The sequence below is a fragment of the Bubalus bubalis genome, chromosome 10 (assembly GCF_019923935.1).
Source record: "Bubalus bubalis isolate 160015118507 breed Murrah chromosome 10, NDDB_SH_1, whole genome shotgun sequence".
Classification (NCBI taxonomy): Eukaryota; Metazoa; Chordata; class Mammalia; order Artiodactyla; family Bovidae; genus Bubalus; species Bubalus bubalis.
In genome coordinates, this window is record NC_059166.1 from 64,972,074 (window position 1) to 64,991,542 (window position 19,469).

The 19,469-nt window shown below is 38.4% G+C and overlaps 1 protein-coding gene across 1 annotated transcript in view; it reads left to right on the forward strand.

Moving 5' to 3' along the window:
• The window catches only part of SLC16A10 (solute carrier family 16 member 10), a 115,527-nt gene that overhangs the window by 54,559 nt on the left and 41,499 nt on the right, over window positions 1-19,469 (forward strand). Inside the window, exon 2 of the mRNA XM_025295030.3 lies at window positions 18,619-18,763. Within this exon, the coding sequence (XP_025150815.1) occupies window positions 18,619-18,763 (145 nt within the window). The remainder of the gene's footprint in view (window positions 1-18,618; window positions 18,764-19,469) is intronic.

A 19,469-nucleotide genomic window follows, 5' to 3' on the forward strand; every position in this document is an offset into this window, starting at 1 on the left:
ATCTAACATTGATTCAGCTCTTACATGTGCCAGGCCTCATGCTGAACATTTCATATAGATTATCTCATTAGGTTTTCCCAACAAACCCATGTGTTTGAATTCAGTTATAGGAAAGTGTTTTCTTTTGATAGACCTGTAATGTTTGGAGGAGTAGTAAAGTAAAATAAAGACATATTCAAAACTTACTATGTAATTATTTTATAAAATTATTTACCTTATTTCAGCAAAACCAGTTTTATCAAGATATTTTGGTGTACTAGTAACAAGACCCAGTCTTATGATGTTTTAAGGATTAAAAAATAGTGTATTCAAACTGTAATCTTTGAATAATTTTCTACAAAGATGTAAATTAAATGTAGGGGTGGTAGAGTGGTTGGGAGTCCGCCTGCTGATGCAGGGGACATGGGTTCCATTCCTGGTTCGGGAAGGTTCCACATTGCTGAGGAGCAGCTAAGCCCTTGTGCCATAACTACTGAACTCAGGTGCCGCAGCTATTGAAGCCCGAGTGCCTGGAGCCCGTGCTCTACAACAGGAGGGGCCGCCGCAGTGAGAAGCCCACACGCAGCAATGAAGAGTAGCCCCCGCTCACTGCAACTAGAGAAAGCCCTTGTGCAGCAACAAAGACCCAAGTGCAACCAAAGAGAAAAGTAAATGTGAGAATTCTCTGGTTGTCCAGTGGTCAGGATTCAGCACTTTTACTGCAGGGAGCACGGGTTCTATCCCTGGTTGCAGAACTAAGATCCGACATACCTTACAGCGTGGCCAAAAAAATAAATAATAACTGTGGCGGATTCATTTTGATATTTGGCAAAACTAATACAGTTATGTAAAGTTTAAAAATAAAATTAAAAAAAAAAACTCAACATTCAGAAAATTAAAAAAAAATAAATAAATGTAAAAGTATAAACCAAAGTAGATATTGTATGATTCTAGTCATGTAAATAAGTCTAAAAACTAATTTACAGTGACAGAAAATGAATCAAGTGTTGTATGGGAAGTGACAGGAGGGAAGAATTACAGAGGGGCATGAAGAAACTTTTTGAGTGATAGAAATATTCATTGTCTTGATTGTAGAAGTGGTCATATACATGCCAGAGCTTCTCACTGAACACTTTATGTGCAATTTATTGTGTAACAGTTATGTATGTAAAACTAAAAAATAAAATTTTTTAAAAATGGTATGATTTTTTTTGTCCTAAATATATTAAGACAAAGCAAGCCAAAACAATTCAGTGGGGGATAGGATAGACTTAACTAATGGTGTTGGAAACTAATGGTGTTGGAACAACTGGACAGCCACATTAAGAATGAATATGGACTCTTTATCTCATACCATATACACAAATTAATTAAAAATGGATTAGGGACTTAAAAAGAAACTGTAAAACTATCAGAAGAGCACAGAAGGCATAAATCTTCATGACCTTGGATAAGGGAGTGATTTCCTAGCTATGACATCAGAAGCACAGGCAGCAAAGGAAAAAATAAAATATATGTGCCCGTAGAACATTGTACACAAATATTCACAGTAGTGTGGTTCATAATAACTGAAAAGAGGAAACAATCCAGGTGTCTGTCAATGAATGAATGGATAAATGACATGTGGTATATTCATAAATGAAATATTACTCAGTCACAAAAAAGAACAAAGTACTAACATATCCTACAAATTGGATGAACTTTGAAAACATTATACTAAATGAAAGAAGCTAGACAAAAATGGAAGCATGAATGGAGAAACAGACATAGAGAATAGACTTAGGGACATGGGGAGAGGGGAGGAGAGGGTGAGATGTATGTTGAGAGTAACATGGAAACTTACATTACCATATGTAAAATAGATCACCAATGGGAATTTGCTGTATGGCTCAGGAAACTCAAACAGGGGCTCTGTATCAACCTAGAGGGGTGGGATGCGGAGGGAGATTGGGGGGAGGTTCAGAAGGGAGGGGATATATGTATACCCAAAGCCTTTGACTGTGTGGACCACAATAAACTGGAAAATTCTGAAAGAGATGTTAATACCAGACCACCTGACCTGCCTCTTGAGAAACCTATATGCAGGTCAGGAAGCAACGGTTAGAACAGGTCATGGAACAACAGACTGGTTCCGAATAGGAAAAGGAGTACGTCAAGGCTGTATATTGTCACCCTGCTTATATAACTTCTGTGCAGAGTACATCATGAGAAACGCTGGGCTGGAAGAAGCACAAGCTAGAATCAAGATTGTGGGGAGAAGTATCAGTAACCTCAGATATGCAGATGACACCACCCTTATGGCAGAAAGTGAAGAGGAACTAAAAAGCCTCTTGATGAAAGTGAAGGTGGAGAGTGAAAAAGTTGGCTTAAAGCTCAACATTCAGAAAATGAAGATCATGGCATCCGGTCCCATCACTTCATGGGAAATAGATGGGGAAACAGTGGTAACAGTGTCAGACTTTATTTTTTTGGGCTCCAAAATCACTGCAGATGGTGATTGCAGCCATGAAATTAAAAGACGCTTACTCCTTGGAAGGAAAGTTATGACCAACCTAGATAGCATATTCAAAAGCAGAGACATTACTTTGCCAACAAAGGTCCGTCTAGTCAAGGCTGTGGTTTTTCCAGTGGTCATGTATGGATGTGAGAGTTGGACTGTGAAGAAGACTGAGCGCCGAAGAATTGATGCTTTTGAACTGTGGTGCTGGATAAGACTCTTGAGAGTCCCTTGGATTACAAGGAGATCCAACCAGTCTATCCTGAAGAAGACCAGTCCTGAGTGTTCATTGGAAGGACTGATGCTGAGGCTGAAACTCCAATACTTTGGCCACCTGATGTGAAGAGTTGACTCATTGGAAAAGACCCTGATGCTGGGAGGGATTGGGGGCAGGAGGAGAAGGGGACGGACGACAGAGGATGAGATGGCTGGATGGCATCACCGACTCGATGCACATGAGTTTGAGTGAACTCCGGGAGTTGGTGATGGACAGGGAGGCCTGGTGTGCTGCAATTCATGGGGTCGCAAAGAGTCGGACATGACTGAGCGGCTGAACTGAACTGAGTGGCTGGTTCAGGTTGAGGTTTGACAGAAAACAAGAAAATTCTGTAAATCAATTATCCTTCAATTAAAAAAATTTTTAAAAAGGAAACGTTTTACATCCGGAATGTGTGTGTGCTAAGTTGCTTGAGTCGTGTCTGACTCTGCGACCCTGTGGACCATAGCCTGCCAGGATCCTCTGTCCGTGGAATTCTCCAGGCAAGAATACTGGAGTGGATTGCCATGCCCTCCTCCAGGGGATCTTCCTGACCCAGGGATCCAACCTGCATCGCTTGTCTCCTGCATTGGCAGGCAGGTCCTTTACCATAGCACCACCTGGCAATCCCATATGTCCAGAATGATGAAAAATTTCTCAGTCGTGTCTGACTCTTTGCAACCCCATGGACTGTGGCCCTTCAGGCTCCCCTGTCCGTGGAATTCTCCAGGCAAGAATAATGGCATAGGCAATTCTATAAAGACAAAAAGCAGATTAGTGGTCACCAAGGGCTCTGGGGAAGAAGGAATGGGAGTGACTACTAGTCGGTACAGGGTTTCTGTTTGGGGTAAGGAAAATGGTCTGTAATTGGATAATGATGGTTGCATAACTTTGTGAATATACTGAACACCACTGACTTTTATAAGAGATCTAATTTTATGGTGGTGTTACACAAGAGAAAAAATCAAAAGGCAAAATACAGAATATCAAGAGTTTTAATTTTGAAATACAAACTGTTTATAGCTGAATTTATTTTTGAAATTTATTAAAAATCTTATTAAATAGCTTAATAAAATCAGAAATGTTCTAGTGTTGCATGTCTGTTAGTTCCCTGCATAAGCAGTGTCACGTGTCGTTCATATTACAGGTTCACCAACATGTGTATGTGTTCACCAGTAGTTACGATAACCATGCTGCTTAGTACACCAGAACCATGAATGGCACAGGAAGTGAATACTCAACACTGCTTTGAAGTCATCTTCATTATGAAAGAATCGATTGTGTTGGGGCTGAGAGGAAGGATTTGCTTTTCTCTTACCTCTTAGCTGAGTGCTTCTCCTGCTCCTACTCTGCAGGCACCTGAGGCCGCTCTGGTGCCAGTCTGTTTGGCAGTGGCACAGCCACAGCTTACTTCATGACGTTTAGGTGAAATCTCCTTTCGCTTCCTGGACATAAGACAAAAGCTGTGGAGATGTGCTTCTCTGAAGCCTGAACAAGGAAGACTGTTCAGGGTTATGAGTCTCACTGCATTAGTGCCGTTTGATGGGGAGACCAGGGCAGGGGTCCCTCTTACGGGGCTCTAGCTCATCTCGTCGCACCCATGTCAGGCCTTACTTGGTTACCTGTCTACTTTTTTGCTGTTGTCCTTTCAATAGCTGTCTGATTTTGAAATTCAACAGAATGGCAGAGATAATTTTGATTTGGCTAAGACAGTTCTTTGTTTCCTTTAGTGCTGTGAGGTATCACTTCACACCAGTCAGAATGGCCATCATCAAAAAGTCTACAAAGAATAATTGCTGGAGAGGGTGTGGAGAAAAGGGAACCCTCTTACACTGTTGCTGGGAACGTAAATTAGTACAGCAACTAGGCAGAACAGTGTGGCTGTTCCTTAAAAAACTAAAAATAGAGCTACCATATGACCCTGCAGTCCTACTCCTGGTCATATATCTGGAGAAAACCATAATGTAATTCAGTTAGATTGTGAGCTTCTCCAGAGTGGGATAAGTTTTTATCAGCATCAAGTATGGTACCTGATGGGGTTTTTCTTTTTATTTTTGAGGGTGCAGTGTATTTATTTTATATACATACATAGTGTGAATGATCACCACAAATAGCTTAATACATCTATCACCTCACATGGTTGCAACTTTTATTTTTTGTGGTAAGCATTTTAGGATTTATGCTCATAGCAACTTCCAAGTGTACAATATAGTACTGTTAACTGATAGTTACCATGCTGTACATATACATTTACAGTATTACTCATTTGAGTCCTTTTTTTTTTGGTTAGTCTAGCTAAAGTTTTGTCAATTGTGTTTATCTTTCCAAAGAACCAGCTTTTAGTTTTGTTAATCTTTTATATTGCTTTCATATTCTTTCATTTCTTTGCTATTTAATGAATTGTTTTAAAAATCAAACTATACAAGGTGTTAGTTTCTGGTGTACAGTGAAGTGATTCAGATATATATATATTCAAGCATATAGATTTCATATTGTTTTTCATTATGGTTTATTGTAGGATATTGAATAAAGTTCCCTTTATTGTTGTATAGTAGGGTTGTATAGTAGGGAATAAAGTTCCCTTTATTGTTGTATAGTAGGGTTGTATAGTAGGACCTTATTGTTTATTTTATATAGAGTAGTTTTTATCTGATAATCCCAAACTCCTAATTTATCCCTCCCCTACCCCATCTCCCCTTTTATAACCATGTTTGTTTTCTATGTCTGTGAGTGTTTCTGTTTTGTAAATAAATTTGTATCATATTTTAGACTCCACACATATGTGATATGGTATTTAATATTTGTCTTTCTTTTTCTGACTTACCTCACTTAGTATGATAATCTCTGGGTCTATCCGTGTTGCTGCAAATGGCATTATTTCAGTTTTTATGGCTGAATAGTACTCCATTGTATATATGGACACCACATGTTTTTAATTACCCATCTGTCAGTGGACACTTAGGTTGCTTCCGTGTCTTGGCTGTTGTAAATAGTGCTGTAGTGAACATTAGGGTGCATTTTCTAATTAGAGTTTTTGTTTTTCCAGATGTATGCCAGGAGTGAGATTGCTGGATTATATGGCAACTCTGTTTTTCATTTGTTAAGGAACCTCCATAATGTTCTGGTTGAGGGCAGGAGGAGAACGGAGTGACAGAGGATGAGATGGTTGGATGGCATCATCACCACAATGGACATGAGTTAGAGCAAACTCTGGGAGAGAATGAAGGACAGGGAAGCCTGGTGTGCTTCAGTCCATGGGGTTGCAGAGAGTCGGATACGACTTAGCGACTAAACAGCAACAATACTGTTCTCCACCGTGGCTGCGCCATAAAATTACGTTCCCACCAACAGTGTAGAAGGGTTCCTTTTTCTCTGGGGGATTTTTTTTTTTAATATTTATTTTGGATTCACTGAGTCTTTGTTACTGTGCACCACGGGCTTTCTCTAGTTGTGGGGGCTGTGCTTTGGTGTGGTGGGTGGGCTTCTCGTCGTGGTGCCTTCTCTTGTGGGGCGCAGGCTTCAGTGGCTGCAGCACGCAGGTTCCGTAGTTGGGTTTGCTGGCTGTGCAGCAGGTGGGCTTCCGTAGTTGCGGCATAGGGGCTCATTAGTTGTGGCTCCTGGCGCCAGAGCTTGCAGGCTTCAGTAGTTGCAGCTTACAGGCTCTACTGCATGGGCTCAGAAGTTGTGGTGTGTGAGCTCAGTTGTTCCATGGCAGGTAGAACCTTCCCAGACCACGGATCGAACCCGTGTCCCCTGCACTGGCAGGTGGATTCTTACCCACTGCACACCAGGGAAGTCTGGCGGATGTTTTTTAATGAAGGACTTTGGGCATGTTTTCTTATTCCTTTTTCCACCTGGAATCTCACCAGAGTTGCATAAATAACCTTGGCAAGTTGCTAAATACCTCTAATCTGCTTTTTCCCCATCTATAACATGAACATAATGCCTCACCGTGTTGCCTGAGAATCTGATGACAGTTTTATGCAGGCACTGCACATGGATTAAGTGGCATTTTGTATGTGTTAGTTCTCCTTCCATCTTTCCCCACCCCACTCTACCCTCATCTGTGATTAAAAATTTCGCTGGCAGAGCAAACAGCTTTCTGCAGTTGGTGTTGGATATAGTGTTCTGTAAATGTCAGTTACGCTGCTTGACGCTGTCATCCAGACATTTATATTTTGGTCTTCCTGTTCTATTAATTACTGAGAGTGATGTGGTTAAATATACAGCTGTGACTGTGATTTGTCTAGTTCTCCCTTTAGTTCTCAGTTTTGTGTGTTTGTTTTTTATGACATCTATTTTTTTTTGTTATTGTTGAAAACCTCCATATAGTTTCTATTTTTTCCTTCCAGTTTATCCTGAAATGATGATTACAACTGAGTTTAGTGAACATCTACCATCTGATATAAATATAGGGTTTCTCTTATTTTTTTGAAAGCAACATTATTGTGTAATTGACATGAAATAAGCTGTATGACATGAAATAAAGTAGGTAATTTGATGAGTTTTGTCATATGTATACACCAGTGAGACACAACCACCACAGTCCAGATAATGAACATGTCCATCACATTCAGGTTTCTTGGTGTCTTTGACAATCCCTCCCTCTGTATTCCTCTCCACAATGAGATGAACACTGATACGCTTCCTGTCCTGTATATTGGCTTATATTTTTAGGAAATTTTTAATAATTGGAGTCATGTTTTATATATTCCTTTTTTGCCTTTTTTCCACTGTGTATGAGTATTTTGGTATTCATCCATGTTGTATTTATCAATAGTTCACTCCTGGTATTTTGCTGGGTAGTATTCCATTATGTGGGCTTCTCAGGTGATGATAGTGGCAAAGAACCGCCTGCCAATGCAGGAGACATAAGAGATGAGGGTTCCATCCCTGGGTGGGGAAGATCCCCTGGAGGAGGGCCTGGCAACCCACTCCAGTATTCTTGCCTGAAGAATCTCCATGGACAGAGGAGCCTGGTGGGCTACAGTCCATGGGGTTGCTAAGAGTCAGACGCCACTCAAGCGACTGAGCATGCATGCACGCATGTTCCATTATATGAACATACCATAATTTGTTTATCCAGTCACTTTATTTCTGGATGTTTGATAAGACAACCATAACCATCTGTAGATAAGGTTCGTATGGACATATGCTCTTGTTTCTCTTAGGTAAATACCTGGGAGCGGAATGGCTGGATCATATAATAGGGATGTATTTAGCTGAAAAAAAATCCCTACTCAGTTTTCCAAAATGGTTGTTCAATTTTAAATTCCCAGTAGCAGTGTATGACAGACATCCTTACATCCTAACATCCTTACCAACACTTGGTATGATTAGCCATTTTAGCCATTTGAATAGGTGTGTGTGGTTTTATCATTGTTCTAATTTATATTTTCCTTATGGCTAATGATGTTGAGCATCTTTTCAAAAATGAATATTTTCCATTTGTATACCTTTTGTGAAAAGATGTTCAAATCTTTTTAACCTATTTTTAAATTAGGTTGCTTGGTTTTTATTGAGTTTTGAGAATTCTTTTTATAATCTGGGTGCAGGGTATGTTTTTTTTTTTGGTAAGATATATAACTTGCTAGTCTTTCCTCCCAGTTTATGGCTTGCCTTTTCATTCTCTTCAAAGTGTCTTTCAAATAGTAATTCTTAATTTTGCTGAAGTGAAGTTTTCTCTATGGATTATGTTTTTGATGTTGTGTCTAAGAAATCTTTGCCTAACCCAAGGTAACAATGATTTTCTCCTATGTTTTTTCCTAGAAGTTTTATACTTTTCAGTTTCAAATTTCATTTTTATGATTCATTTTGAGGTAAGTAAAAATATGGTGTAAAGTAGAGATCAAATTTCCTTCTTGTGTTTCTGAAGCTCTGTTATATTAGGTGTATATAGGTTTGTCATTGTTGTATCTTCCTGATGTGTTGAGGCTTTTATCATTAGACTCCCTCTTTATTTCTAGTAAAACTAGTTGCCTTGAAGTCTGTTTTGTCTGGTATTAGTACAGCCATTCCAGTCTCCTTAGGGTTATTAATTCATGGCATATCTTTTCCCATGTTTTTTATTTCCAAGTTATTTGTGTATTTGTATTTAAACTGCATCTCTTTAAACAGGATATAAGTGATTCTTGATTTTTTTTAATCCAGTTAATAGTCTTTGCCATTTGCTTAGAGTCTTTCTTTTTCTGTAATATCATTACTGATACGGTCATATTTAGGTCTGACATTTTGCTGTGTGGTTTTATTTGTCTCATTTGCCTCTTGTTCTTCTTTCTTTTCTGCCTTCCTTTACATTAATCAAGTAATTTTTAGTAATCAATTTTAATTTCTCTATTGGCTTTCAAGCTGTATTTCTACATTTTTTAAAAAGTGCTATCTTTAGGGATTGCAACGTATATCTCAGTGTATTTTAAGTTGATATGGAATTGCTTCAGATAAAATATAGGAATCTTATGGTAGTGTATTTTCATTTACTTCCATCTTTAATGCTGTTATCATATATAATATATGTATCACATGTGTATTATAGATGTATTATAATACATCTATCCCAGGTGGCTCAGCGGTGGAGAATCTGCCTGCCAGTGCAGAAGCCACTGGAGGTGTGGGTTCCATCCCTGGGTCAGGATGATCCCCTGGAGGAGGAAATGGCAACCCACAGTATTCTTGTCTGGAAAATTCTGTGGACAGAGGAGCCTGGTGGGCTGCAGTCTGTGGAGTCACAGAGTCAGATACCTGAAGCAACTAAGCACTCCTGCACATACATTGTTATAATTTTTGCTTTAAATAGTCATATATCTTATAAAGAAATATGAGAAAGCAGCGTGTTGTGTGTGTTTGTATGTTTCAGTCCTTCCTTTGGACTTAAGTTGTGGAACTTTCTTTAAGATTTCTTGTAGTGGAAATCTCCTAGATTTCCATTCTAAGATCTCTGAGACTTTGTTCATTCTCCTTCAGTATTATTTTTCTCTTTTCTTATATTAGGTAATTTTTGTCTTCAAATTCCCAGATTCTTTCTTACGTATGAGCCTATCATAATGCATTTTTTTCAGCTATTGTACTTTTCGCCCCTAAAATTTCCATTTTCTTGTAGTTTACATTTCACTGTTGAGATTCTATCTCTTCACTCAGTAATTCCATATTTTACTTTTAAAGTATTATCCATTAATATCAATATTTCTAACATAATTATAATAGACATTTTGTAGTTTTTGTTTTCTGAATTCAACATCTGAGTCCATTCAGAGTCCATTTATATTTAGTATCTGTTTCTTTGCATGTCTGGTAATTTTAGGTTGAATACTTGAACATTGTAGATAATATTTGAAACAACTCTGACTCCATTTTGTTTTTCCAAGTATTATTGAGTTTTTGTTCCTAGGAGGCAGTTATTTTGCCTGGACTCAAACTGCAAAGTCTGTCTGTCTGTGGTATGTAGCAGCTGGTATCTCTGTTCAGTTCATATAGTTTCCAACTGTTGCTTTTATTTTTTTTTTTTCCTCTCCAGCTGTTGCTTTTTAGTCTGGCCCCTTACTAGTCCACCCAGCATCTGCCTAGTTTGTTGATCTTCAAGAAGGTCCACAAACTGGTAATTTTTATTTCTTCCAGATTCAGCTTCTCCAGGTATAAGGGGGAAAAGGAAGTGTTAGTTGCTCGTCTCTCAGACTCTCTGCGACGCCATGGACTGTAGTCTGCCAGGCTTCTCCGTCCATGGGGATTTTCCAGGCAAGAATACTGGAGTGGGTTGTCATTTCCTTTCTAGGGAATCTTCCCAACCCAAGGATTGAACCTGGTCTCCTGCATTTCAGGCAGGTTCTTTTTGGTCTGAGCCACCAGGGAGGAAAACTCTCCTACTTCTGTCTGTTTTAAAACATTTCCCAATGTATTTAAATAAGGTTTTTTCCCCCCAACACAGTTATTATCTGTAAGAGGACTTACTTGACCACTTCACTCTGCTGCTACTAACAGAAGTTGATAGCAACTAACTTCAAAACCACTCCTAAGTGAAATAGAGCTACCAAATAACCTTTCGATTGGCAATAAAATGGTCAAATCAAGTACAGTTTACTCGTTTCTGAATTTTTGTGTAGTTGCCAGACAATACCACACTCCAAAAGTCATTGGAACTTTGTTAAATAATATTTACATGTTTATTTGAGGCTATTAGACCAATGTTCTATTATAGAGCAAAGATGTTGTGAAAAAGGCCAAGATCAAGTGGAAATGGGGGTTGGAGCTCTCAAAACAGGGCGAAAGAGTATTTATCAGCCTTCAACTAACTACAGCGAGTCTTCCCTTTGGGTGTTTTCAGTTGTAAACATTTTGTCCTTGTAGTCATTTACATCCATGTAGTTACAACATTTTTGTTTTACTTAATATGCAGGAAACTCTTTTTAAATATTAAACCTAACCACTTCTTCCAAGTGATTTTCATTTTCCTTTGGCCATGCCGAGAAATGAGGATTTGTTCTTAGTATGGAGTAGTAAACAAAGAGGGTCTGGATGGGGAAACTGGAAAGCTGATTGTTACTTTTATTTTTATATATATGTAGTTTATAATTTATTGTTTTTTGAAATTTGTATTTAATTTGTACTTTTATGGTTGCCTTACTATAACTGCTAACGGTTACACAGGATTTGAATTGAATTTGTATTTATGCTAACCACGTTGATTGTTACTTTATAAAAAAGATTTTCCTACCTGGTCTTTTTTTTGGATGTTTCTCTCTGTTAACATCAAACACACACATTCAAATAAGAGTGTACAAACGCACTCTAAAGTCTTTCTTTCTTTCTTGTTTTTTTTTTTTTTTAAGGGAAAATGGACTTTATGTAATAGCTAACTTGAATCCTATGGAAGTGCCAACAACCTCAAAATCAATTCATTACATACATAGGTATGCCACTCTACAACAACAGTAAATATAGAAAAGTACAATTCATTGAGAAATACTGTTATTGCCAAAGAGGTCTACTATGAAGTCATTAGCATTTTAAAATATCTGAATTTTATTACTAACAGCTACATACATTTTAAAAACAGTATAGCAAATGAGAAGAAGATACAGCAGTATGTAACATGCTTTGCTGATTAGGGATTCTAAGCTGGTACATTTTCAGGAGATATTTAATCCCTTCTTTATTATACATTTTTTGAAATCTATATCTCTTAAGACATTTAGCACATTGTATTGGAGAAGGAAATGGCAGCCCACTCCAGTGTTCTTGCCTGGAGAATCCCAGGGACGGGGAAGCCTGGTGGGCTGCCGTCTCTGGGGTCGCACAGAGTCGGACACGACTGAAGTGACTTAGCAGCATGTCTTCTTTGGAGAAATGTCTATTTAGATCTTCTGCCCATTTTTAATTGGGTTGTTTTTCTGATATTCAGCTACATGAGCTGGCTGTTTGCATATTTTCGAAATTAATCCCTTGTCAGTTGCTTTGTTTGAAATATTTTCTCCCATTCTGAGGGCTTATTGTTTTGTTTATGGTTTCCTTTGCTATGCAAAAGCTTTTAAGTTTAATTAGATGCCACTTGTTTATTTTTACTTTTATTTTCATTATGCTGGGAGGTAGATCAAAAAAGATCTTGTTAAAGAGTGTTCTATATTCTTCTCTAAGAGTTCTATAGTGTCCTGTCTTACATTTAGGTCTTTAATCCATTTTGAGATAATTTTTGTGTGTGGTATTAGGAAATGTTTTAATTTCATTCTTTTACATGTAGCTGTCCTGTTTTCTCAGCAGCACGTACTGAAGAGACTGTCTTTTTTCCATTGTATATTGCTGCCTCTGTCATAGATTATGTGACCAAAAATATTAATTCTTGAATGAATCTATTGGCACTGTTTTTGTAAAATTTTAACATGGCATAACAAAGAATCCAAGGTTTTATGGATTATGCTATACACCATAAAAATAAAAGAGCCTGTTGTTCTCTTCTGACCCTTCCAAGTCTATGATTACTATTAATAATAGAAACTGAGAAACTGAAAGACATAGTCACTCTATCCAGCATGGTAAAATTTTGTTTAAAAAATGGAAACTAGGGACTTCCCTGCTGGTCCAGTGGTTAACTCTCTCAGCTCCCAGTGCAGGGGGCCCAGGTTCGGTCCCTGGTCAGGGAACTAGATCCCACATGCTGCAACTAAGACCTGGTGCAGCCAAATAAATGAATAAATATTAAAAAAAAAATGCAAACTACCCCTAATCCTCGCATATAATTTGACTAAACATCTACACAGGGTTTCCTAATACTGTTGAAGAGCAAATATTTTCCAATGGAAGAGATACTATCTAAAATATGGAATAACAACATTCTCTCCATTCCAAGTAAGCGTTTATTATGTATGTTCTTGGCACTATCATAGGCTCCTGAGAATATTAAAACAACTAAAATATTTTTCTATCTTCCAATAATTTCCATCTAGTAATATATATATGGAAATAGAGGTCCAACCAGAACACCATATGCTGCTGCTGCTAAGTCGCTTCAGTCATGTCCGACTCTTTGCGACCCCAGAGACAGCAGCCCACCAGGCTCCCCCGTCCCTGGGATTCTCCAGGCAAGAACACTGGAGTGGGTTGCCATTTCCTTCTCCAATACAATGTGCTAAATGTCTTAAGAGATTAGATTTCAAAAAATGTATAATAAAGAAGGGATTAAATATCTCCTGAAAATGCACCAGCTTAGAATCCCTAATCAGCAAAGCATGTTACATACTGCTGTATCTTCTTCTCATTTGCTATACTGTTTTTAAAATGTATGTAGCTGTTAGTAATAAAATTCAGATATTTTAAAATGCTAATGACTTCATAGTAGACCTCTTTGGCAATAACAGTATTTCTCAATGAATTGTACTTTTCTATATTTACTGTTGTTGTAGAGTGGCATACCTATGTATGTAATGAATTGATTTTGAGGTTGTTGGCACTTCCATAGGATTCAAGTTAGCTATTACATAAAGTCCATTTTCCCTTAAAAAAAAAAAAACAAGAAAGAAAGAAAGACTTTAGAGTGCGTTTGTACACTCTTATTTGAATGTGTGTGTTTGATGTTAACAGAGAGAAACATCCAAAAAAAAGACCAGGTAGGAAAATCTTTTTTATAAAGTAACAATCAACGTGGTTAGCATAAATACAAATTCAATTCAAATCCTGTGTAACCGTTAGCAGTTATAGTAAGGCAACCATAAAAGTACAAATTAAATACAAATTTCAAAAAACAATAAATTATAAACTACATATATATAAAAATAAAAGTAACAATCAGCTTTCCAGTTTCCCCATCCAGACCCTCTTTGTTTACTACTCCATACTAAGAACAAATCCTCATTTCTCGGCATGGCCAAAGGAAAATGAAAATCACTTGGAAGAAGTGGTTAGGTTTAATATTTAAAAAGAGTTTCCTGCATATTAAGTAAAACAAAAATGTTGTAACTACATGGATGTAAATGACTACAAGGACAAAATGTTTACAACTGAAAACACCCAAAGGGAAGACTCGCTGTAGTTAGTTGAAGGCTGATAAATACTCTTTCGCCCTGTTTTGAGAGCTCCAACCCCCATTTCCACTTGATCTTGGCCTTTTTCACAACATCTTTGCTCTATAATAGAACATTGGTCTAATAGCCTCAAATAAACATGTAAATATTATTTAACAAAGTTCCAATGACTTTTGGAGTGTGGTATTGTCTGGCAACTACACAAAAATTCAGAAACGAGTAAACTGTACTTGATTTGACCATTTTATTGCCAATCGAAAGGTTATTTGGTAGCTATATTTCACGGATAGCCAAAAAGTACATGAAAAGATGCTCAACATCACTATTAGGGAAATGCAAATCAGAACTACAATGAGGTATCACCTCACACCAGTCAGAATGGCCATCATCAAAAATCTACAAACAGTAAATGCTGGAGAGCATGTGTAGAAAAGGGAATTCTCCTACACTGTTGGTGGGAAGGTAAATTGGTACAACCACTATGGAAACAGTATGTTGTATGGGAGTTCCTTAAAATAGAACTACCATATGACCCAACAATCTCACTCCTGGGCATATACCCAGAGAAGACCATAATTTGAAAAGATACATGCACCCCAGTGTTCATTGCAGCACTATTTACAATAGCCAGGGCATGGAAACACCTAAATGTCCATCAACAGAGAAATGGTTAAAGAAGATATGGTACATATATACAATGCAGTGTTACTCAGCCATAAAAAGAATGAAATAATGTCATTTGCAGTGACGTGGCTTTACCTAGAGATTATTATCCTGAATGAAGTAAGTCAGATGCAGAGAGACAAATACCCTATGATATCACTTATATGTGGAGTATAAAAGCAGGGTATAAATGAACTTATTTATGAAACAGAAATAGTCATGGATGTAGAAAACAAACTTAATAATATTATCAGGGGATGGATAAATTGGAAGATTGGGACTGACATATATACACTGCTGTATATAAAATAGATAACTAATAAGAACCTGCTGTATAGCACAGAGACCTCTCCTCAGTATTCTCTAATGGCCTATATGGGAAAAGAATCTTAAAAAAAAAAAAAAAAAGTGAATATATGTATAACTGATTGACTTTGCTGTTTGTCCAAAACTAACACAACATTGTAAGTCAACTATACTCCAATAAAAAATTTCTAAAAAGAGAATTTCTTGAATTCTCTGGTAGGCCAGTGGTTAGGATTCCCCTGCTTCCATTGCAGGGGAACTAAGATCCCTCAAGCTGTGCAGTGCAGTCAAAAAAAAAAAAAAAGATGTTTGGAATTTAGCTGAGGTTTGGAATTTAGCATTAAGGTATAGAAGCATGAAATTCAAAAGTGGGATAGTTCATGTTCAAAGATCAGTTAGAGGCTCTAAAACCCAGAAGAAGGATATTTATGGGTCAAGGAAGAGCATTTTGTGAAGATTTTTTAATGAAATTATGCTGTGGCTTCCTTCCACCACACCCCTTATGGGAAAAGTTTGGGTACACACTCTCTCACTTGATAATCTAGTGAGAGGAGCTTTAGAGGGACCACTTAGAGGTTTAAAAAATTCTCTTCAGTTAGAGGATACAGAGGACTGAGGTCTGAATCCCGTGAGAAATCCAACAAGGAGAGAACTGCATCTGGCCAGCTGCTCCCACAGCAAGAGGAGGGCTCTGTGGAACTTGCCCCCACTCCAGTGTTTGTCAGGGCAGAGGAAACATGAATATTTCCTGCAGAGCAGAGGAGGCTGAGTGGAGGAGAGAGGAGCTGTTTTGAACCCTGCCCAAATAAACCATCTAGAAGGGCAACGAGGCTCCAACAGTGAGTCTTTTAAGTGACAGCCAGAAAGCCAGGAGGAGAACGAACTGTCCTTGTCTGTGGAGCTGCAGCCAGAAGGAGCTCTGAGGTGAGACTTGGAAGAACCCATGGAAGTGCATCTGAGGGAAAGCGTCCGCCTTCGGACACACCGTTCAGGCCTTTTGGCAGGACCTGTAAGCGGAGAAGGCAATGGCACCCCACTCCGGTACTCTTGCCTGGAAAATCCCATGGACAGAGGAGCCTGGTAGGCTGCAGTCCATGGCGTCGCTAGGATCGGACATGACAGCGTGACTTCACTTTCATGCATTGGAGAAGGAAATGGCAACCCACTCCAGTGTTCTTGCCTGGAGAATCCCAGGGACGGGGGAGCCTGGTAGGCTGCCGTCTATGGGGTCGCACAGAGTCGGACACGACTGAAGCGACTTAGCAGTAGCAGTTAAGTAGGAGTCTCCTTGCCTTGTCTCCGAGCAGCCCTCTGTTTCATGCCCGCCCACTTTGGAGAGAGCAATAGCTAGGGAGGGGAAGAAGGGCCACGGAAAAGAGGCAAAGCTGATCTTCCTCTCCTCCCGAGGAAAAAAGATTTTGATTACCTAGTGAAGGTTAGTTTGTAACCTTAAGCACCTGAGGCCTTCCTGCTGCTCAGCACTGGCTGCAAGGGTCAGGTGGGCCTGCTGAAGTGCTCGTGCAGTGGCAGGGACCATCTTCTCCATGCGTGCATTTTAAGGCGATAGTCGAGACAAAAGTAAAGTTGTGCTTGATTATATCCTGCACTTAGTGCTTGTTCAGTGGACATAAGCTTCTGTAAAAATTTTCACATTTGGTGTTAAAGGTAGACCAACACCTAGATAATGCATAAAGACTTGTTTTTCTTCTTGAAACATGCCTTGACTTCTTTGAACATTAGCGCAATATAAATATTTGCTCTCGAATTTCTTAATGTGATTTCCTATTTAGTGTTGGCATTTCACTTAATTGTCAAGTACCTTCATCCAAAAATAAAGGTTAGGATGCTGTTGTTCTAGTCTGACTAGACTGGTTTAGATTGTTTTATCAACATGATAGATGACTAAAATTTTTTTGAATGAGATTAAATGATTAAAAATCAGTAACATTTTTGTATAACATGGACTGGAAAAGTCATACTTCTCCTTGAGTGGGTACATCCGGGGCTGTGGTTGTGGTAATATCTGGCCCATCACCTCTCTCCCAGAGCCTGTCCACTTCTGATCCCTCCCACCAACACCTAAGCTAAGCCTGCATTGTTTGTACAGTCTCTTCATTGCCTTTTGTCTCCTTTCTGGTAAGGGAAGAAAGGAAAGAAATTATGGCTGATAAAATATACATAATTTTAAAATAACTTAAAATGTAAGAAGGCAAAGAATTAAATGAAATTGTTAGTCTGGTGAAGCTCCATTTGGATACCATTATTAGCAAATAGTCATTTGTACAGGGTCTGTCTGGACTTAACTTCCTTTGCTAAGGAAATCGAGTGGTTTACTAGTAGACTGTCAGAGCTGGGTGGAATGCTGGAGATCATTTCATTTTATAAGACAATTTGTTGCTGTTAAAACTCTGTATTATTAAGCACTCTGTGCTAGATGTGGAGGTTTAGACACATTTTCTCTAATCTTTAATAATTCTGGAAAGATCTGTGTTCAATCCCCTCTCAAGGTGAGAAAACAGACTCAGAGGAAATGATTTGCCCAAGAATTTGTTGCATAGTTCAGAGCTGGGGACTTGAGGGATTTGTTTATTTTATAGCTCATGTTCACTTAGGGCTCACTAGTTCATTATACTTTTTAAGAATTCACAGACTCAGTGTCCTACAAGATCACTCATTTCTTTGGCACAAATTTATGATCATTTGTGCTCAGTATGTCTCTCTTTTGCTTTCCTTTTGTTTTTGTCTTTACAGCATCAGAGCAGGAAATTATGACCTGATTCTTAAATCTTTTCTATTGTGAATGATAACATACTTTCAAAAAAGAAGATAAACTGTGTGTATGGCTTTATGAATAAAGTGAATATACAGTAACTATTATCTAGGTCAACAAATTGCCTGTGTGGATATGATTCCTTTAACAAAAGCACAAAGCCCAGACTCTAGGCAGATGTTTGATTCTTAACTCCTGTGTCCATATAACTCCTTTTCTTCGAATTTCACCACTGTTGAGTTCGGTGGTTATTTCTTTGCAGTTTGATCACCTGGGCATGGGTTCCTAAATATATTTCAATTTTTTCAGACAGATTTCTTTCCGCAGATTAGAAGTTGCTTAAAACCATAGTTACCAGGATAGAGATTAGGTCCCAGGAGAATGTTTGATTTATTTAAGGATACAGACTTTTTTCAGAAGTTCCACTGAACACAAATAATTGCTTCGCTAATTATAATGAGTACTTGCCAATGCTTTGATCTATGATTCAGATTTGTTACTTATTCTAACTTTACCCCATTCATCAGTCTGAGTAATATCTTTCCTGCACTGGTACTTTTCTCAATATGTCTTACATTTTATGAGATAAGAACAACTAGAATTCCCCGTGTCATAATGTCCCCCATCTCCCCCTCTCTTGCAGCATGGGTTAGTTCTCTCTCCATGGGGATGATTTTCTTCTGCTGCCCGATTGTCAGTGTCTTCACAGACATATTTGGTTGTCGGAAAACAGCTGTTGTGGGCGCTGCTGTTGGATTTGTTGGACTCTTATCAAGTTCTTTTGTAAGGTAAGGACTTGGTTTCTTCATGTTGCTTTTCAAAATCTGTGAGCTATCTTCCAGATTTCCTTTCAGAAACTTTGCTGTTTACAAGGAAAAAAAGTCCTCCTTTTCAAGTGCTTAAAACTTTAAGCGTGTCGCTTACGCACTGTCCACAGCAGCAAATCAGAGCTTGTAAATTTGAATGCTTTTGCTTGCAGTGCCTCAGAGTGAGATGCCAAGTCAGGGTACATGTGTTCCCTGGAGCCAAGAAAAAATATTTCTCCTTTTGTTTTTTTCCATTCACAGAAAAATCCCAAAGAACTCAAATTCTAGCAGTAAAGTTGTCTAAAGCAATGGCCTTAATTTAAGATCAACTCATTCTGAGTTCCAAAGCGTACAAGAGATATTTTGAAATGGTTGTTCATAGGCTTGATGTGAAATATTTTTATTAATGAGATCTAGACTTTGCTGTTTATTTCAACCCAGGTAGAGAATTCCTACCTGCACTTTTTTGGGGGGTGGGGGTGGGGAGGGGGAAAGAACAGTGCTGAAATTTAAAAAGAGCATGACAAAATGAAGTGATCAAATGCAGCTTAAAATAAAAATTCCTATCAAAACGTTGTTCCCTGTGTCTGTTAGAAGCCCTGCAGAGGCGCTAACTGCAGAAAGCTGGTGGGCACCCTTACCGTGGAAGCACCTCCCCCTCCAGCTCCTGTTTTACCTGCAAATCCTC